The following is a 22,103-nucleotide window of genomic DNA, read 5'->3' on the forward strand; positions in this document are numbered from 1 at the left end:
TACTTAGCCTACAATAATGCATAGATTTCTGTTTACATGATGTGATGGTTGCACTTCATTATAACCTCAATATGTGCTTGAAGCATACTGATAAAAACCTCAAATACCTGACCAGAGATCTACAGAGAAATGGCTCCGCTTTGCGAGGATGAGGTCCTGTTTTAGATTAATCAATCACAATCACAGCTCTATGACAGTAATTAAACATCGCTACACTAAAGCATTGTTGACATTCAGACAAGATCAAAAAGATCATATGGGGTGAAAGAGCAGAGTCGAGAAGGTCGAGCTAGAAAGCGATGAAACAAATTTGCGGCCCAATATGAAAGACATCTACCGACCAAACCAAATATAGGCTACGAAATATGAAAATTTGAAGATTGAGTTATCTTAATAAGATTCTTGTGATGAGAGAGGTATTTCAGATTAAACATAACTCATGAACAAGCTATTTCTGGAGGGAAAATAAAGATATCGCCAGTTGGTGAAACTCGCCTATAGCCCGCCTCCTTGTCTGCCTGTCAATCGCAAACACATTCCTCACCATGCTGTCAGTCACCCATACGTTCCTCTCCCGACGCACACGCGCAACCATATGGTAATTCCGTCATTCCGGCACATCAGCGTAAGACCAAGGTAGTTCAAGACAGAGAGAAGACTTTCTGAGAGAACGTTTACCTCGATATTGCGTATGTCTTTGAAGCAAGGAAAATAAGTGTGCATGTTACAGTACTGTCTGCATTTCTGTAGTCAATTGACCTGAGAAGCTCAAAACTTGAAGAAAATTGTTATCTACTGGGTAAAGCAGGCTCATGGCTTTATCAGCGAATGAGGGGATCCTTGCTCAGCCCATTTCACTTCTCCAGCTAGGAGCTGAACTCCAAATTAAACGCGTGTCACCACAAAAATCGATGGCCTTGGACTATAATATTTTTTTCAGCGCATAAATCCTACAAGTGCGCCGATAGGTCTTGGTTCTCACCACAGCCTTATAATGAATCTAGTTTTTTGGGATACGATTTTTCTCCTTACAGGTGAGTATTGGAAAACACATCTGTGTCAAAGTTTGTTTGTTTAACCTGGCTGCATTCAGCATGAAAAAATGCTACCGGATTTATTAGGGATCTTGAAGTAAAACATTTTTAAACAGTTTTAAACAGAGTTTTAAACATTTTTGCTTTTGCTTGATGTTGTTTGTGAAATTATTGGAAGAATGTGAAGGGTGTATGTTCTTTCCTGGGATCGTTGACACCAGTATTTCGAGTGACCGAACTAAATTAATTCAAATGAAAAAAGAAAGAGTTGTCTTATTATTAGGAATATTTTGTTCAAGTTGAAGTCAAACACAATTTCACAGAACAACAAAAAGGATAGGCTAGTCACAACAACAACAACCGTGAATTGGTAGACTGCGATTATCTGTTCATGGCTTTACCACAGAAAGGTCTTTCCCTCTCGTAATTAATAAGTTTAGGTAAGCTTAGGTTAAATTTAGACCCATTGTTGTAGGTCCTTATAGCTGTCTCAGAAGGGGTAGCCTATATAGGCCTACACTTCGCCTTCAGAGCTATGCAAAGCAGAATTAGACATAGAAAAGACTTACCATTAACATTTACCAGCAGTTACATGAAATACTGCTTCACTGTTGTCTTTGTAGGTTTAAATCGTTGTTGGATTAGCAAAATTATGTTATATAGACTGATGTAGGCTATCTCTATTTAATTTAGTTGCTGCGTTCCCCCTCCCAACAGCCTATTTTGAAATTCAACAAACCCATAGCAGGTAATAATGGAGAGTTTCAAATTGAACTTGAGTCATGGATATTGCTCATGTCCTATCACAAAAAATAACATGAAATGTGTAACCTATGCTGCAGAGTAGCCTACTTTTCAAAGTTCAAAGAAATTGATAGGAATTATTAGAGAGAATTTAAAGCATTTTCACACAGCTCCCTTTTACCCGGTTTGTGAGAATACTTACTGTAAAGAGGAGCCTTTTGATATTGGCTAATGATGAGTTTCATCTTGAGATGTTAATATAAGGCATCAGTAGGCTACATGTAAGGAAACTTAATGATTAAAAGTGAATATTAAATCAATGAACTATCATTCATTTTTTTGCCCTATATTTAGATAGTGGACTTTACAGTGATGCTATTTATTTGATACTGGATGTGCTTGTGCTCTCCCTGGGATGACTTAAACTCCTCATGCCTTTATGTTATCACCCTTCTGGAAATATGTGCAGATATCTTTACAGATCCAAAAGTCACCCTTTGACCCTGTGACTCTGTGAAGGGGATTTGGAGCCAGCTAAAAACAGGTGCCATGACTCATATCGGAGTATACATGCAGACCAATGACTTGAAATATGTTGCATTCCATTTTGCAGGGTCATTTTTTAGCTATGGACAAGTCCCAGAAAATTCTACTTCAGCCTCAACCACACAATCTACACCGACCACGCCAACCACACCTACGGCAAGTCCAGCCACCAGTACTGTGTCCAGTCCTACCACGAGCTCCACCACTACCATCTCCTCCACCACAACCCATCACCCAGTGAGAAGTGAGTCCTCATTCTTCAGGCTTGACTGGAGATGGCTATGCATGACCACTGTTCATTGTGCATGTGAGACGAGGGTCTATGGCTGTTGTGTTTGTGTGTGCCCTCTGGTAACAGTTGTAGGTTGTTTGCTTCTGCCAGCCAGCCAGACGTGCTCCTGCATACAACGTCTGATAGATTTAATGCATCTTATTATGAAGTCAATTAAGCCAGCAACGCACACAATGTTTGAATAGAATGGGCAGCCAGTCCTGATTAGGCGGAAATCTGCGTGTTCATGGGAAAGGAACTCTTGGGTAATGGTTGAGTTAAAGCTTTACTTCATCCTTTGGGTTGCGCTTGGCCAAAATGCCGATGAGAGAATGACCGGACATCTGTAGGACATCTGCCTGAGGGACACAGGGCTTTTACTGCCACTGAAAGCTGGGGACAATACAGGAATACTGGAATTCTAAGCTTGCTTCATGGTCTCCTATGCCATTCTCCTTCTCCCCCCCCCTCTCTCTCTGGGTTGTCTTTTTGATGATTTATTCTCTCAACCTAATTTCTTTAACTTTTCACTCTTTCCCTCTTTCCCCAGCTGTTATATTTTGAAGTGTAGGCTACTGTGTAATTTGTCAACAGGTAAACATCATCTAACAAATAGAATTTAGGCTAATACAGGGGGCCATTTAGCTTTTTTGTGTTAGTGTCCACTCAGACAATCCACCTTCATCAATAATCTGGAGAATTGTCTAAGGAGGCAGAGACAAAGGGGTGAAATGAGGCTGAAGGCTGAAAGAAAGAAAAAGATAGACAACATTCAACCCTTTTGCTGATTTGAAACGGTCATGAAAATAATTCTTATCTTGATATAAAATGCTACACAACAATGGAGACCATGAGTCTAACGGTAGCATTGTGTATCTGAGTATTTGCATGCACACAGTGCACATGTGCTGTTGCCTTTAGCCTCTCTTGACCCGTTTTCCAAGGCCTTTGTTAAATGATGACACAAGGCCAGTAATGACAAGCAGCCTAGTATAGATGCTGTCAATATGGTTTATTGTTACACAATATACCTTAACCTTCGAGTTTTGTGGTTTTAAAAAAAAATCTATTAGGCCTAGTCATTAAAACGGGTAGGCTATTTATTTACAGTTGTTTTCTCTGCAGTTTGACTGCAGGCTGGAGGCCAAACGTAACATGTTTGAAATGGGTTTTATGGCCGTAATGGGCAATTCCACGGAAAATTGACTTTTTGTCACATCCATAACGCCAGTGAAATGCCTTGGCTTTTGTATGATGTGAATGATAACATTCATTTTTTGTGCATTTTTTTCTCATTTACATTCTTCAGCCGAAAATAGCAAATGCTCAAATTTCATGTAATCATTCACATCATACCATACCATCACATTTTATTGGCGCAAAAAATTGAATTTTCCATGGAATTACCCTAATGTTTTTTTTGCTCAAAATCACTACATAGCTGAGGACATCATTGAGAAGTAGAATGTTCTGCTAATTGCTATGGCGCCCATTATTCTGATTGGTTGATGATAGGGTTAAAGGGTTGGTTCAGGATTTTGGACATAGGACCTCATTTCCAAGTTAGCAAGTGTGATATTTATCTGTGGAGACCGTTTTCAACACATATCCTCCGCTCCTTCTAGTTGCAGAGTTCGCAGGTGCTAAGCTAGCGCAAGTCATCAGTATGTGTTAGCCTGCCACTAAAAACGGTCTTACCCACTCCACAGTACACCCGAGGCAAATAAATTATAACGCCAGACTATCGATGTAAATGTCTGTGTTGATAGTTTTATTTCTAACATTATACAATGGGGATGCCTATAGTAACCTTGGTAATATCAGTCCGCCGCTGTGTTACTTAAATGCCTAGGCCTAGGCCTACTACCAACTTCAGGGAACAAAGTATAACTAGAATGTAATGCCAAAGGAATTACAATAGTGGATGGAAAGCTGCTAAAGTTGGTGGGGAAAAAAAAACATTAAATCACTTAATCTTTGAGTTCATACAAACCCTCATACCAAAAGACCTTGTGTGTCAAGGCGTTCTTGAGATATAACACTCAAGGTGTTTTTCACCTTGACATTTGACCTTTGACCTCCAACATCAATTCACTTCATCTTTGAATCCATACAAATACTCATACCAAATTTCAGGCATGTATGTCAAGGCATTCTTGAGATATCGCACTCAGAGTGTTCATTGACTTGACAATTGACCTTTGACCGCCAACATCAACTCACTTCATCTTTGAGTCATACAAACACTTGTACCAAATTTGAAGCACATGCGTCAAACCGTTCTGGAGATATAATGCGCAAAGCATGAGATATGGCTGTGACTTTTATTTTGACACACGGGAAACACTTAAACAGGATGTGTAGTTTTAGGGAGCACCAGATTGTATGCATTAGAAGCTGAGACAGTTGATTTCACAGGTGACACCTGTGTCAGTGTTGTAATTAGCCCGGGAACTACTCTGGGAGCTCAACAAGCACAGCTGCCTTTAGGCCATTATGACATCACAGCCTTTGAAGTCTAAGGGGGAAAATTGAGCTTTTTAACATTTTTAATCCCCTATTTCTCAAAAAGTATAAACTTTATATAAAATCTGAAATAATAACTCTCTTGCCCCACTCCAGACCTTCAGAACGGTTATTTCAACATGTCTGTACGTTAAGCGGTTAGAGTCGCATTAATTCTTGAAAAGGAAAAAAGAAAAGGTTATAATAATAAGAAGAAGAAGCCAGGAGATTTCAAGATAGTGGATTCCATCCACTATAACTATTGCAACGCGATGTGAGGTAGTTGTATTTCTAACACTATTCTATCAACACAGACATTTATATCGATTGTCTGGAATTTGCCTCAGGTGTGGGTAAGACTGTTTTTAGTCTGACTTGCGCTAGCCTAGCACCTGCGAACCCTGCAATTAGAATGACTTGATGAAACGTGTTGAAAAAGGTCTCCACTGATAAATATCACACTTGCTTACTTGGAAATGAGGTCCTAGGCTATGTCCAAAATCCTGAACCACCCCGTTTAAGTAGGCTAATTAGATTTTTTTTTAAATGAGAGTCTGGACTACTGACAGAAACTTGACTTTTTTCTGGCCATCTACTAACTTGATAGCTTATGTACTTCTGGGGAATCTTGTATACATATTTTAGATGCAATAAATACAATAAAATATAATGTAATATAATTAATGAAATGCGAAAAATTAAAAATAAAAATGTAACCAAATAAATTAAATGGCTTACTTAAAAACAGGTAATTATGTGTATATGTAACCATATGCTACCCTGGAAATCCAGAGTTCTCGCGAGAGCACAATTTGAATCTGGTTTACCAGGCTAACCATATGCGAGTGAGACACTACAATACTTGACACTGCAAAATTTGATCAGGTTTGTGTAAAATAGCACATTGTAGTTATTGTTTAATTTTTTGTTTGTAAAAGCTTATGCTTAAGTGATGGCAAGGCTATGTTCTTCAAAGCTGAAGTAAGCATTTTTTTTTTTTATCATATTCAGCATAGATTTGAATTCTTTTTCTTAGAATGTATTATGCCCTTGAAAACTAATACAGAGATAAAAGTAATTATTTTATATTTTTCTAATGATGACATTCAAGGTGTTCAGTGGTGAAGATGAAAACTATATCAAAGCAAACCACTGACTAAGATCTGTAACTGCAAATGTGAAATATGATCTAGGAAGCCTTTTGTGTAAATAGAATCATGTCGGTGCTGGTTGTTGGTGTATCGCTATGCTTTTGACGCGTATGTCTGTGTGACTCTACCCCTGCCAGAGTTTGTAGCGGCGGCGGTCCACTCCCACTTTGATGACTGTCCTGACTCCCATAGTCAGTTCTGTTTCCATGGCACCTGCCGCTTTCTGATTCTGGAGGAGACTGCGGCGTGTATGTGAGTACAAAACACCTGATGCTCCCACCAACACATCAAGCACAACACTTCAATGAAATAGTTCTTTCATTGGCTTTCACTTAAATCAAATGGATGTCTTCAATTTCTTTTGTCTGGCTAACCTCCTAAGAGAGCATTTCATTTTGATTAGAGGTGATAACGTAGTAATGAAGATTGAAGATTAGCTTAATTGGATTGTTTAAAAGTCATGGCAGGATTCTCAAATGTGATGAAGAGTGCATTACTTGAAGATGACTTTCTATCGGAGAAATCCACTGGCTAGTTAGAACCGCTGGCTTTGCAGAAATGCGTAGCCCAGGCATACAGCTTTTGTCTTTGGTTGGCTGGAAATGCTGATGTGATGGACGAGGGAAGGATCATTAGGGGACACAGATGCAGGGGATTGGTTGACTTTGCGGAGACTCAAAAGAGCACAATGGAACTCAAGGGCTCTTGCCAGCACAGCAGATCTGCCATCAAAGATATTAACTGGTCTTTTAGTTTTCATGGGACTGTAGATCTCAGTCCTCTATGTATCTATGTTGCCATTCTGTCTTTTGTACCCCTTTCTTTGCTACTTTTAACCCTTTCAAATGTGCATATATGGTCATTCTCTTCTCTCTCTTTCTCTCTCTCTCTCTCTCTCTCTCTCACACACACACACACACACACACTCCCTCCTCTCTCTCCCCACTCTGTTCCTCCCCTTCACACTGTCAGATGCCACCCAGGTTTTGTTGGGATGCGCTGTGAGCATGCTGACCTGCTGGCGGTTGTCGCCACCAACCACGGCCAGCACACAGTGGCCACCATGCTGGTGCTCTGTGTGGTGGGATGTGTGATGCTCATGCTGCTCTTCACCCTCCTCAAGTGAGTAGCCACTTCCTCATCCTCATCCGCTTCCTCTTCCTCCGCCTCCCGAAGTGCCGCTGACATCAATAATGCACAGCCTGAACAGTAGAACAGTCGTTGGGGTTGTTGTTTGCTGGAGGAGAACCTGACCATCCCTCTTCATTTTAACCCACCAAAGAATTTGGTCTCCTCTCTAATCCAGCACACCTGGCTCCAGGGATGGATTACTGCACGGGCCTACTGGGCCCAGGCCCAGGGGCCCAAGGGGTCAGGGGGCCCTGAAGCCCAAGCCTTTGCATGGAATCATTGCCTCAATATCAACAAATCAGGATGTAGGCTATGAATCTGATTGAATTTAGTATTGGCCATCCCCAAAATGGACCAGAATACAGGAAATCACATCAAACTAATTAAAAAATGTCTGGGGGAGGACCCCAAACCCCCCCTCCCACATATACGACAATTAGTGGGGGGCCCTTAATACATCTTGGCCCAGGGGCCCGAAAGTTCATAATCCGCCCATGCCTGTCTCTAATATTCAGATTCTCCTAAAGGGCTTCATTAGCGGAACAAACAAAGTCCATTTCAGGGTACTAACAGCATTTGGCATGAGTAGTTCAGCAGGAGATTTGCTCTGGTTTAATATGTCATTTCTTTCAAACACTTTAAGTACATCTTTGATACTGTTTTTTATAAACACATAAACCACTGAATCTTGCCTTAAAATGTTAAAGGCCCGTAGTTTTCAAGAGGGGTATTTTCTCTTATTGATTGTGCTTTTTAAAACTAGATGTTCCTCATAGCGGTACAAAATATGACTGCTCACTCCTGCACTTTCTCTCCGCAAAAATAAATCCGCTTGTCAAATTGTCTCCTACTCCATCCCCTACTCTTGCAACTTTTGTGTATGTAAATGAGTGTGTATATGTGTGTTCCTGTGTGTGTGTGGTTGCTTGTGAGTGTGTGTGTGTGTGTGTGTGTGTGGGGGTGTTTATGTGCATTTATGTGTGTGAATGTGTGCAGGCGTATGTGTGTGTGTGTGCGTGCGTTTATGTGTGTGTGTGTGTGTGTGTGTGTGTGTGTGCCTGCGTGTGTGCATGTGTTTGGGTGTGTTTATGTGTGCATGTGGGTGTGTTATGTGTGTGTCTGCTTGCGTACGTGCATGTGTGTCTTTATTTGTGTGTTTGTATGTGTGTGTATGTATGTGTGTGTGTGCATGTGTGTGTGTGTGTGTGCATGTGTGTCTTTGTGTGTGTGGGTGTGCGTGTTTGTGTGTGTGTGTGTGTGTGTGTGTGTGTACGTGCATTTCTTTTTTGTCACACACACACACACACACACCTCAACACAACCATCTAGGCCTATTGGTGTGCAGACACTAAATGTACAAACAGTGTTTCCCCTACAATGTATTTAACAGCGGCGCAGCGCCGCCGCTGGATTTTCAGCGCCGCTGCAACATAATATCACGAGATTCACTTAACACACTGTAAAAGCACAACAGCCAACGTCATCTCGAAATTGTCTTAACGTTAATTGTAGCCTAGACTTGTAACGTTAGCGTAGGGCTATATGTAATGTTTGCATGGGAAAGCTAGGCGAACAAAGTCTAGGCCTGTTTAAACTGTCTGATAGTTAAAGGAAATATGAGCATATGTTGGCATATACGTATAGCCTAAATTCTGTCCACTTAGCTATAATAGGCTATCACAAACAGACCTTTTTCACGTTCTGACATTAGACAAATAGGAGCCTACATTCTCTTATCAGAAAGACGTGTTCTCATAACTTCAGCGTTCTCTTGACGGTGAGACGAACGGTCGCACTTAGTAGCCTAGGTCTTTTGTGAGTTAATTGTGAGTGAGTTGTATGGTAACTGTGGGAGTGATGTAGAAGAAAAGTGAGTATTTACTTTTTTATACGTGGGTTTGTTGTTTTGGGACTGAGAAATAGACTACAAGGAGAGCATCTGGCTACGTGCATGCGTGTCAGCATTAATGCCGCCCCCCCACAATTCAATTCAATTACCAAAGAGCCTTAGAGATGTTCTTTGAAAAGCCCAGAAAAAATTAAGTGCTCGCAGATTGGGTGTGGCCTTTGCCATTAAGACAAATTTAAATAAATTGTAAATAATCTTTTTCTGGGTTGTGCCCTTTCATTTTTCTTCTATCATTTTTAACCAATAATGTAAAAGAAAGCTGAAAATGTCCACAAAAGAAACACGAAGGTATGATATAAAAAAAAAAAATAACAACCCCCCCCTCCCCGTCAAGTAATACCACCGCTGCTGGAAAAATTTCTAGGGGAAACACTGACAAATACATTCATTTTGTTGGTCCCCCATGAACGGAATTAGAGGGTGTCCATGATCCTACACATCAAATTCCGTGCAGTTCTGCCAAAGATACCTGCGATTACAATGCCACATTTTTCGGTTTTTCATTTTTAACCAGGTGGCCCTATACCGCAAATGAGTGGTTATGGGATGAGTTAGGATGGCCCCTTGAGACCAACATAGAAAAAATATCAGGTCCTCCTAGGCCCTACAGTTCTCGAGATATTAAAAGAAAACTGTGTCCGCCCTGCCCTCCCTTTAGGGGGGCTGGATCAAAATGAAAATCAACGGTTCCCTGTCATCCTTGTGGGACTACATGCCCACCAAATTTTGTGCAGCCAGGTCTTTCATTTTCCCGGGAATCATTAAAGGAGATGACAAAAAGTAACTGGTTTGCTTAACATGGTATTACTTTGCTTAATTGGCCAGACAACTCGTCTGACCTGAACCCCATAGAGAATCTATGGTTTATTGTCAAGAGGCAAATGAGAGACTTGAGAGATGAGTGAACTTTTCCACGATATTCTAATGTTTTGAGACCCACCTGTATCCTATCTAATAAATGGCAGGATCGTAAAGTAAACATCTTCTTAGCACTCCTTTTTAAGGGCAGAATTACCCAAGACAATCTTTAAAAGACATCCTTATAGTCCTGAATAGGATGTCTGATGGCCCTGTTAAAGTGAGAATGTTATACATGTGTAAAGCCTTTTGAAGGTTTAAGTTTCATATAACCTGCATTCAATGGTCACCAATCACATAAGTCCATAACATGTTACCAGACACTGTTTATCATCTTACTAATCAACACATTGCACTTGGCCTTCCTCCCTCTCTCCTTCTCTCCCTCTGTGGTGTAGTTGCTGGTGGAGGCGTGGAGGTTGTGAGAGAGGCCGACTCCTGCCCTGCTTCTCTGAGAAACCCAGCAGCATACTGAAGGCCAGGACCTCCTGCTGCCACTCAGAGACCGGTACTACACTCCCCTATCCTATACTTTCAACCTTTTGGCCCTGCTTTAGTTTTTGTTTTAGTTTTTTGCTTTGTAAGCACATTGTCATTCTTGTCATATTTGTCGTGGGGAGCTTAATTATATGTGCCGATGGGGGATCTGGGTTTTGTCATTCAAAATTGAGCTGGACTGGGAGGTGAGATGTGCAAATGACCTGCTGAGCTCGTTTTGCTGAAGCGTTCATGTTCACCTGGTGGCCCATCTGTCTTTCGTCCTCTCTGAGAGGACGGCACAAAGACAAACTCTTTTTGGCTGAAGTTCTGTCAAAGCAACTGATGTACTTTCAGGTTCTAGTTCTGTTTAGCACTGCTCGTTCTGAACATATTAAATTCCTGAGTGCTTTCTCGGCTCTTGTCCTCAGTTGAAAACAGACTTTGGGTGGGATATTCAGTATAATAGCAGAGAGCTTTAATGGCCTTCACAAATTATTAAAACAAATCCATGTCTATGAGCCATAGCATAACATTGAACCAGAGACGTACAGAGCTTGAGGGCTTGAGGTCAGTTTTGCACGATCACAACCTTACAGGTTTGACTGAGAACCATTTGAGCAGTCAGGGGATTTGGACCGAAATGGACAAAATGATCATCCCATCATTTGCCCCCTTGCAAGGCACCGGATAACCACACAAATATATGCAATTCGAATTGGAATTGTAGGAATCTTGGACAGTCGGGATCTCTAATTATCCTGTTCCTAAGGTTGCTGTGTGTGTGGAGTATGCTTTCCTTATTGAATTAAATTTGGCAGCTGAAAACCTCTTTTTCATGACAGTAGCATATGTGAGACTCTCTGGTTATATAGAGGTCATTGTTGCCATAGAGTCAGTCCCATGCTTCTCTTTGGGTTTTTTTTCATGAAATGCTGTTTTTTTTTTTTACTGTCTGCCTTTTAAATCACCATTCTTTCATTCCTTTCTCTGCATGTCTTTCCAGACCATGTTCCCTATGCACGAGGTATCATCTTGTGAAGTCAACTGTCCTAGATAGTATACTGGCAGTCAAAAATATTGCTCATATGCATATGCATCATTCAGTGATATTTAGCAAGTCGTCAAAGGAGGAAAAGAACTAAACAAAACTACACCTACATTTATCTTTTTGGCAGAGTTTAGGCTGCAGATGTGGTTGAAGTTGGCTGCAGCCGTTGTGTAGTCTACAGTACATGATGCATAGGACTACACAGTATACCCACTTAAAAAGCATCACCATCTCAGTATACCCACTTAAAAAGCATCACCAAAAAAAGGTCACCAAGGCTCAAGGAATATCGTGAATACTGATCAAATAGAAACTGTTTAGTGTTTTCCATTGTCCGCAAACTGTTTGGGACTATATGCGATATGAGCAGTATTTTATGCCTGCCAGTGTAGAAGTCAGGACTGATTTTATTAAAGATAATGCTCAACAAATTGCCTGTTCCATCATGATAGTTTTAATGAATATGTTGTGAGAACGTATGTTTGAAATGTATGTATTTTTTAACAGTGGTTTGAAAGCTGGGTCTGCCGAGTGCCTCCAGTGTCCTTCCCAAGGCCATGCTCCCCCCTCTCAGACCTTCGCCTATTACATGGACAAAACTTGGAGTCAACCTCACAGGCAGACCGCTCCGAGTGATGGATTTAGAGAAGGATGCAGTCATTTTCTCAATGGATTTGGACACCAAGCAGACCTGTTATGTGGATGGTAGAAGGACCTTGCGTCTCTCTTGAATGTCAAAATGTCCCTGGACTTAATGGGATTGCAGACTAGCAAGAGAACAAGGGTGTGAAACAAGACCGAATGAAAATATTAACCACAAAGATACAAGCTAAGTATTTGAGTTCAGTGGATGTCTGACAAATGATTTAGCATACATCTATAAAACCCAGCCTGAACAGTTACCTAACCCAGGATATTTTAGGGTCTCAAGAATTAATAATTAGGAATGTGACTTTTAATTGCACATATACTTGATCCCTAAGGACATACAAAAACACTCCAGGTGTCCTCCATTTTTGTCTTTTAAATATATATATCACTTTTTTAAAAGCGGTCACATGCTGGAAACAACAAGCACAACAGTATTTTAGTCTTTAGTTTATATGGTGTTTGACACTGACAGAGGAACAAAACCTCTATATTAAATACTTTTGTTTTTAGCATCTAATAATGAGGGGTTTACACATTTATGTCACATGTGGACAAAAATGGGACATGAATTTGCAGCCTGAGTGTCTATTATCATGAGCTGAGCCCCAATGCACAGAAAATGAGTAGAAGGATAATGACCACTTCAAAGAGAAATCGTATGCATGTACTTCAAAAACTCCTTTTCACATCAAACACAATGAAGTTCCACTCTTTAAGTGTATGGTGGTTGTGAATGCTTTGGAGAGGAGAACTCTTGCTAAAACAGTTATCCATTATAGTACCCTTTATCGACATGCTAGTTCATAATTAGTTTAACATATTTTTCCTATCTTTGCACTTTAAGCACATACAGCCTTCAGGACATATTTTACATGGCTTAAAGACGTTCCAGTTATTTTTCTGGCATTTCTTGAATTTAGTAAGCAAACAGCATCTTTGTTTGAATAACATTAATTCCTAGGGACTTCAATGTTTGTATGAAATGAGTGTCCCCATTTGTCTTCACTTGATCACATCGAGCACTTATGGATTTAAATATATTAGAGGATAAAAGCAACCGTATAGCTAAACAGACAGGATTTTCCACTTAGAATCAACCAAGATCACTCTAGCCAATTAAGTCCTCACAGTTACACTTAAATGCATTAGGTCAGCTATTATGACAAGCTTTTGGTTTACAGCTGACCAAATGCGCCCTGCCTCAACTAAAAACTACTTGAACTTAAAGTCCATAACAAAGTTCTATTTCAACTTTAATGTGTTTCATGTATAGTTGAAATGTTATCCATTATCTCATTCTAATAAATGATCTTCATCTAGTACGTAAGTTTGAGCACATTTGACCATAACGCTGATTTTATTGTCAGATGTTATAGTTATTATATTGGTGTACTTTTGTAATCTAGTCTGGTCATTCTGGTCATCTAGATAAAAGCACCACTAACAATTAGTTGAGTTGATCATGCATATACTATGTGAAAAGTCCTGGACTAGAGGTTGATAAGCAGATTGCAATATTTTCCCAAGAAATTTATTACACTTCCAAATTTAACATTTAAGATCCCTTGTAAAGCTCAAAGTATATGCACTCAGTCCACCAACATGAGAACCACACAAGTGCACACTAGCACCATAGCACCAAATGTTTTAAACAAAGCTGCCATGCTAACTAATACTCTTAAGGAATGTTGTGGGCTCTGCAGAAGTCACACAGAGACCAGCCCTGTTTGTAAAGCACCTCGGTGTCAATTCTGGAGCCTGGGGGAGGTGTATATATAAGTGCTGATGTGCAAAGGTTTTATCTGCTTGGTAATTATAGCATTCCTGCATTTTGAAGGGAATGCGTAATGGATGGAGAACAGTTTTGTGCTTCAGAGAAGTCTTTTTTTTTTGCCTTTAGAACAGTAAAGTGGGTGGAGTAGGAAGGCAGCAGGGCAACAAAGAAGGGAGTTCCCCTCCATCCTTATAGACTCCTGTGGATAGGAGAAGAGCTGAGAGCGTCAGATGTCCTGTCAGGTGTTTGTTCACAAGAATGTACTGATTTTTTTTGTCCAAATATCAGAAAAAAGAGAACATTGAAAAAATTGAATCCTGTGAAATACCTCAAATGTCTGCAAACATGGATGATGTGGCTAAACATATTTGTGGATACATTTTGTTTATTGGTTTATTTATTTAAGGTGTTTGATTGTTATTTCAGATTTGCTTGTTATGTGACTCCATGTAGAGTAGAGCTGAAGTACGACTAAGATGAGTATGTAAGAAGATTACATCTGAAAGGCTCTACACGTTCTCCATGTTGGGGATAGGGAGATTATTGGTTTTCCCCTGAAGTTAAGACTCTGTAAAGAATGAAGATCATTTATGTAATTTAATGTAATACCATCAAACAATTATTTTGTGTCCAACCTGTGGATGTTGCATGGTAAAAGTAGTCTTCTATAACTGATAAATGATAATGTATTGACTTGAGATGATTGTTGCATAAGTTGTGGCCTGTCATTTAATTTAGGCCACAAAGACCATTAATGTGTTTCATCAAGGCTGAAGGGTTTTTTTTTTTCAGTTTTGTCCCCTGTGGTCTACATTTGACATTTGTGTCAGTTTAAGCTCTCAAAATGTACCTTGATAATCACTTCGGAGTTTAAAGACTGTAACTGCACTTGCAAACTGTTTCCTCTCTATGTATAAAAATACCTTGGTTAGCTTGAAAGATATTATGGCATGTTGTTTACAAAGTAGGTGACATCCATGGTAAACCTAATCTGTGTGCACAGCAGGTATACCTTTGCATAATGCCTTTGAATTATAGCCATTTTGGAAATGTGGATATATTAACCTCTTTTTGACAATAACCACCCCAATGAAAAACAGTGGTAATATATTCTTCATAAGAGTAGGAAATTTGCTTGTGTAATGATTATCAATGGGTATTGTATGTCAATTGCATATTGTCGTGTGTGTGACTTTTTTTTCAATAAAGACTGAAAGCTGATGTTTGTGTGTGTGTGTCTCTTATTTTTATCATTCAGTTCATTCCCTACCCAGTGTTTTATGCCAGTGCCAGGCCTGACATCTTGTGCTTTCTTACTCATCGCACGCCATGCCTTTACCCTCTCTGACATTGTCCTTCCTTCTCTTTCTCCCTTTTGCTTTCAAGCAGCATCCATTTATTTCCTCCATCTCCTGAATATTTCAAGAGAAGCAAATAGAAAAGCAAAACATAAAAAGTCCTTCAGAAACCCCAGGCACAATTGAACAAAGAGCCTTCGTACCAGAGTGCTCTTTTTGCTGAGGGAAAGGTTTCGACCACTTCCTGTCTATTTACTGACTTTGCCAGTTACAGTATTTGTTTGCTTTGCTGTCCAGACCCTTTTGTGCGCAGAGAAAAAGGCTTTGAGGAGAGTCGGAGAAGTGCAGCACCCGCGTCAGCCCATGAGAGGTGCCGGAACCAGCACGGAGCATGTCAGAGCGAGCATGAGCACTTTTTTAATTTGCTTATGAGTGTGTGCTTCTCTGGAGACCAGATCTCTCTTCACAGGCCTCGGCTATCTCATACAACACCCTTTGCATCGCTCTTTCTCCCCTCATATGTCCAGTTATGGTTGCCAATCCTATTATGTCGAAATTGGATTGGTGTGGAGCTTTTTAGAGCAGACTGGCTAAGCTACCAAAGCCTTGCCTGCTTTAAGGATCTCTGCTGGGGGACTCCCACACAGGCAGCTTAGGAGGAGAGGGAGGGGTGGGAAGAAATCCAGTTGTAATGTAACACACGTGGGCTGACGGGACTATGTAATCCATTACATGATGGGCACAGGAGCCTTCGCCTCTTGTGTGTTTCCCTGTACCTCATGGGAGGTACGCCCTGGCTATTGTTTCCAATGGTTTAATTTATCTCTGTCTCTTGTCCCTTCAGACGCTTGGCCATCTTTCTCACTCCCCTTTTGATCTTCACCCAAGCTCTCTCTGTATCTGTATCTGTCTCTGAGCAGATTGGAAGGAATAAGAGTCTGGGGGTATCAGGCTTAAAAAGGATTCCTCCTCATATAATACACTGTCTGTGTTGGGCGGATACCCAGCTGCAACATTACTGAACGCAAAGTTGATATATACCAGTTGTGGCCAAGCTGATAACATCTATACGCACTACAAGTCTCCCCTTTTTCACAATAATTTAACATGTTGTGAGCAAAGAATGGAACCCACTTTAAGCCATTTTAGTGCATGGGGGACAGCTGTTCTGTTAGTTAGTATTTGGCTATAGCTGAGCTGTGCTTTAGAACTGTACTCCATAAACTGGAAGTTTTGTAGCCAGGGAAACATTTAACAGATCTTGACCTCTCCGACACGGAGACTGGTGCCAGATGCAGCGTGCCTGTGGGCACGTTTTTATACAGGCTCCGCACTAGTAGTACATTCAATAACAAACAAAAAAAAAACTGCATAGTCTTGCTTAAATGAACTGAAGAAAAAATGTATGTGGGGTAGTGTGTGTAACAAACTATGTAAATTTGGTTATAAAACTGAAAACATGTTGAGCTTTATTTATGTTTGACTAGATTTGTTTCATATGCCACTGCTGTTAAAGCTGCTCCACTTGCTGCTAGTGGATCAAAATTACACAAAGAAATGAACTGCTCAGGTCGAGAAACTAACACAGAACCAGGTGGTGCTGAGGATCAAGCCAGTCTAGAAGGAAACTCACCCTGTAGTAAGCTGCAGCTGTCACAGTGACAGTGCATGGGAGAATGCTGATTGGTTCTCAGATAAGTTAAGAGAGAATCACAGTAGAGCTTCCTGACTGAATTTAAACAGACGATTTGACCATACCTTTTTATAACTGTTCATGTTCACTAAACCAAGACACACCCAAAGGAAGTCATTAAAATAGCATTTATTAAAATAATGATGTACCTTTTTATTATTCTATTGTCAGCTGATTAATCAAAAATACTGATTTAAAAGGATTTAAAGTGTCATTATTTCCCTAAAAGACTGATGAACTGCACGATTAACCAGGATACTCTCACAAATAATTAATGAAACAATATTGGAATTGTAAAAAATATTGATCACATAATAGAAGCTGTGAGAGGAAAGGCAATTCACACCATCCTGTGGATGAACAAGAAACTGCAACGGACAGCTCCACTGTGCTCATGGACCACACCATTGACAAGTGGATCACAATAAAACACAATGAGTAGATTTACACAAAAGTAGATTTGCACCACAAAGGTGTAATAATGCCAGCATACATACCGGCAGGCACATTATCTACAGTACCAACATCTACCATTTCATCAGTAGAAAATAGCCTCTGGTCCTACAGCAACATCTCCAGGAAACTATAGCCTGGCGTAGTAAACTCGAGTTCTTTCTCGAACTCAAATTGTGTGGGTGGGGTAAATTTAGGCTGGCTTCCAGGCTACCAGGGAACATGATTACCGGTATGTGTAAAACCATCCAAAACTCATTCTCTCGAAATCTGACAAGCTAGAGATAAAGATAAATGAGTGGTTTTAGTGACTTCATTAGCTATAAATTACATCTGAGTGTCATTATCTCATCTTTACCCCTATCAGTCATTGAGGTAAAAAGGTGCGTAATTGAAAATCAGTGCAAAATTATGGGCCTATAAATCTCTTCATAGCACAGTGCCTGTCCAGTCCTGGATAAAAATGAAAGAGACCTATAATAGGCTACCGCTCTGCAATTTTCTCCAACAGGGCTGGCAGCTCATCTAGGCTGCTGAGCCTGTGGTGAGGTGGAACATCTGGGTGCTGTGTGCCACTATCCCTGTCCAGCAGATACCCACGCATGCCCAGCGAACGTGCAGTGAGGTAATCGTTGACGTAGTGGTCTCCGACGTGAGCCACGCTGGAGGCTGGGTCCCCACAGCGTTGCAGGGCCTGGTGGAAGATGCCTGCGTCAGGCTTGGCCACTTTGGCCCCTTCCGAGGTCAGCAGGAAGCTGAAATGGGGAAGAAGCCCACAGCCGTGCAAGATGCCCTCCAGACGGTTGTCAAAGTTGGATACCACACCGAGCTTCAGGCCCATGGCGATGCAGCTCTGTAGTGTACGAGCCGAGTCTGGAAACACCTGAGGGAGAAAACACAAGCGAAACTTTATGTTTTCTTAAGAGAAGTCCCAGCTTATTCAGTCATATTTTTAAAAAATATTTAGCAACATTTAACTAGACTTGTGTTTTAATGTGCAGAAATCACAAGATACAAATTCCGTCCTGTAAATCTCACTTCCCGGCTGTGTGACAAGCACAAAAGATGTCAAGCATGTAAAGAAATACATTTCTGAATTAGAAAGGGCTGGGATGTAGCTTCCAAGCCAGCGTGGTTTGCTGCCAAATCAAGTACATATACCATCAGAGTAAGCATCATTACCTCCCAGTTCTCCGCATTTTTGAAATTATGGTAGAGGTTGAAGGAGAGCTTATCCAACATGGCTGAGTCCTGCACCCCACACTGGCGGAAAGTGTCCTTCACGACGGCCACCCACCAGCGGTGCCCCCCCAGGCCCTGTGCGATGCCGTAATTGGGGTAGAGTTTGGCCTGACGGCGGTAAGCGTGTTTGAAGGCGGCTTCCACTTGTAAGGGCGGCAGCTCCAGACTGAGACGTGACGCCTCACTGCAGTACTGTTCCCCAACTGAGCGGCGCACCTTGAGCAGTGTGTCCTTCACATCCCACAGAACCCAGCGCACTGGACCCCGCATCTCGCCTGGGCACAAACACACACAAAGGTCCCTCAACCAGTAGATTTGCTTGTCAACTTAGGGCTGCACAATTTGGGGAAAATATCTAATTTTTCTGACAGATATTGTGATTGCGATTTGCGATGTGATTTTTTAATATCAATGGCAAGATTCAGTTCAATACTCTAAATGTAGAAGTACCACATCTGATTGGTGTGCATGCTTAGTGCATGAAAAGCACAGCACTCCTGATTACACTTCATACAAGTGTGGTTACAGAAATCTGTTGATAGATACAAATGTATTTAGAGACTGACCCTAAATTGTTATAGATATTGTAAGATCTGTTACATGTTATATATATTATAAGATCTGTCTTAAAGAAAAACTTTATATTTAGATAAATTCTCCCTGTGACCAAGATAGTTTTCCTCTTAACCCCTGATGGCAGACAAATGTCTATAACCAGGACCTTTTGACCGCTCTCTAACCAGAGTGACAAACTTCTGCTCTGAATTCTTTTATTGAGCGAACTACATGATGCAAGTACGAGCATAGGGAATAGGGAAATTAGGGAATAGGAATGCAGATAGAGAGCCTCTGAGTCAGACCACCCTTGTTAGTCCCAAACCCCAGATTAGGGAATTTGATTCCGATAGAGAGCCTCTCAGTAGGGTCAACCCTCTTGTACATCCCAAATCCGTCAAAAAGGGGCCCTCGCATCAGACACATACACTGAAAGGTGATTCCTCTTCCTGTTTTTGCGCTTTGAGAGCCACACAGCCTTGTTTCAAGCATGCACACACACACACACACACACACACACAGGAGTTGCGATCTCAACTTTGCTATAGGCAGTAGAGTGGTCATAACACGCACACAACACCCTACAACTCAACTCAAAACAGATGTCAACTCAACTCAATAGATGTCTCCTATTTAGCTGTCCATATATTTTGCTGGAAGATATGTATCAAACTGAGGTCTATAGGCCTATGCAATTCCATGTTTGTGACACACTCAACAAAGCAACCATCACTGCCTGTCAGGTGTCTTTGATTTCATAAATAATGTAGGCTAATGCAACAGACTGTCTTCTAAATACAGAATTTACAAATTGTAAAAATATAATGTTCAACTTCTATGGTTAAATAGTGCACCATTGTCTGTCATTTATGCAGCTGCCCTGCATTCTCCGACATTTACCATAGGTCATTTAATTAATGTAGTCTCAGCTTTTCCTTGCTTCTCTTCTTCCCCTTGGAAAATAATGCACCACCAAAATGCTCTCTGGGTGAGGATGTGAGTTTACCCATTTGAGAACCTCAATGCAGTATTGTTTGAGGGAAGTTTTTCATTTGTATTGTCCTAATGTGTCATTTCTAATTTGTCTTGTAAAAAAGAATAAATGTGTCTTCAACTTCAGTTGTTTACTGGGCACTAGGTTATCCATTACATTAATTGCATTTCAAGGCACCTGGCAGAGCGAAACTAGACGCATACATTTCCCAGCAGCCAGTCAAATAGACATCCCGTGAGGGTCTCCGCATTTATCCCAATGGTCTCCGCATTTATCCCAATGGCATGCAATCAGGACGTCCTAGCCACTTTATTTGTATTTGTAAAATGCCGGCAGCTGCTGTGGTTTGTCAATGGTTAAGGCTGCAATCATGACATAACACTATTTTTTTTTTGTACACGATCTCTCTTTTAAAGTTGAACATTTCACACTGCAAATTCGGACCGCAGATCTGAGCGTGACAGAACTAAGGTCGCACGAACAGAGGGGGCAAAATGCATCTCTGACGGACGTCCTAATTACAGGTTAAAAATCAGACTGGGATTCGTCAAGTTCAATGTAGCAACCATAAAGTAGCCTACCTGTTCCTACAGATAACCAGTAAAGAGCATAGACAGTAAAATAAACTTAAAGAGGGCACAGGGGCAAGATTGCTTAGTCCGATTAGTAAAACTGTCCGTGTAAAGCTTCTGACTGCAGATGATTGGTTCCGTATGACGTTAGCGTGTTTCCATCCAACTCATGCGAATTAGTGATGCGCATCCGTGGTAATGCGCATAATTCAAATGCGCATTTGTCAGCGTTTCCAACACCTATTGATTCTAAGTATTTTGGGACACTTTGCCTATGTTGAGTGAAATGAACGCCCCCATCCCATACTCCAGCTGAGGTGTGGAGACCTTTAGATTCACAAGTCAGGGTTTAAAGAATTATGACGAATGATAGACCTAGCTGTTACCCCGAGTAGGCTACTCGTTGTCGGATGCCTATCCCAACAAACAAGCCATAGCATCTATTTATCCATAAATTGCAGGAACTGTCTGTCTGTCTGCGTGTCGTTGGTCCGTTCGATTTCAAACTTGGCAGGTGTCTTGCTACTGGCATGAGTAGTGTCTTGCTACTGGCATGAGTGTGCAGTGCATAGTTTGACATTGTTTGGATAAGAAAAGCTAAATATATCGTTATATATCGGTAAAAGAAGCACACGTTGGCTTTCTCCGCTCTACCATAGCACCCTCTCACACAGCACTGCGCGCAGGACCAGAGAGAGAGTTAAGCGGAGATTTGGCAGCACCAAATCACAGTTAAAATGCAAGATGTTTGATTATCATCTCTGAACTCAACAATAAAGACTTCCTGTATGTTTGCTTGCATAAAATGATTACGCGGATTTTGCAACAGCACGCCAACAAACACGGGTAGGCTATGTAGTGGCTATTCAAAATTACATGAAAAGTATGTGCAATAAACTGATGCTTTGAATAACCCAGGCCAGGGGCGTCACTAGACCTTATTCACTGGGACACGTGCCTTAGTAAAAGTCTCCAGTGCCCCAGTAAAATTCTAGCGCGGCTCTAGCTGGAAACGGCATTCATGAGCGCATCTCCGTGCCTGCTTTAATCATGGCTCGAGCCTGTCACTTACCAGCCAATAAATAATAATAAAAAAAACAAGGAATAAAGAAAGGGGCCATAATAGCCAATCAGGAAATAGAACGAGATTGAAAAAAAGATTGAACGCAACAACCAATGAAAATCATTCACATG

The 22,103-nt window shown here is 41.0% G+C and overlaps 2 protein-coding genes across 2 annotated transcripts; one reads left to right on the forward strand and one right to left on the reverse strand.

Moving 5' to 3' along the window:
* The first annotated feature begins 564 nt into the window (after positions 1 to 564).
* tgfa (transforming growth factor, alpha) lies at positions 565 to 15,323 on the forward strand. The gene is made up of 6 exons (XM_048253902.1): positions 565 to 1,034; positions 2,392 to 2,568; positions 6,389 to 6,503; positions 7,224 to 7,373; positions 10,548 to 10,657; positions 12,185 to 15,323. The coding sequence occupies exons 1-6, from the start codon at positions 995 to 997 to the stop codon at positions 12,190 to 12,192; spliced, it is 600 nt and encodes a 199-aa protein (XP_048109859.1). The 5' UTR covers positions 565 to 994; the 3' UTR covers positions 12,193 to 15,323.
* Positions 15,324 to 17,206: 1,883 nt separating this feature from the next.
* Positions 17,207 to 21,010, reverse strand: hdhd3 (haloacid dehalogenase-like hydrolase domain containing 3). Its single transcript, XM_048254088.1, has 3 exons — positions 20,919 to 21,010; positions 18,729 to 19,063; positions 17,207 to 18,429 (listed from the first exon to the last, which is right to left on the reverse strand). The coding sequence occupies exons 2-3, from the start codon at positions 19,056 to 19,058 to the stop codon at positions 18,031 to 18,033; spliced, it is 729 nt and encodes a 242-aa protein (XP_048110045.1). The 5' UTR covers positions 19,059 to 19,063; positions 20,919 to 21,010; the 3' UTR covers positions 17,207 to 18,030.
* Between the last annotated feature and the right edge of the window lie 1,093 nt (positions 21,011 to 22,103).

This window comes from Alosa alosa, chromosome 10, assembly GCF_017589495.1.
Source record: "Alosa alosa isolate M-15738 ecotype Scorff River chromosome 10, AALO_Geno_1.1, whole genome shotgun sequence".
Classification (NCBI taxonomy): Eukaryota; Metazoa; Chordata; class Actinopteri; order Clupeiformes; family Clupeidae; genus Alosa; species Alosa alosa.

Coding starts and splice junctions, on each gene's coding strand:
- tgfa (XM_048253902.1), top strand. CDS start 995: ATGAATCTAGTTTTTTGGGATACGATTTTTCTCCTTACAG. Junction 2,569..6,388: donor AACCCATCACCCAGTGAGAA/GTGAGTCCTCAT, acceptor TACCCCTGCCAG/AGTTTGTAGCGGCGGCGGTC. Junction 7,374..10,547: donor CTGCTCTTCACCCTCCTCAA/GTGAGTAGCCAC, acceptor TCTGTGGTGTAG/TTGCTGGTGGAGGCGTGGAG.
- hdhd3 (XM_048254088.1), bottom strand. CDS start 19,058: ATGCGGGGTCCAGTGCGCTGGGTTCTGTGGGATGTGAAGGACACACTG. Junction 18,430..18,728: donor AAAATGCGGAGAACTGGGAG/GTAATGATGCTT, acceptor TTTCTCCCTCAG/GTGTTTCCAGACTCGGCTCG.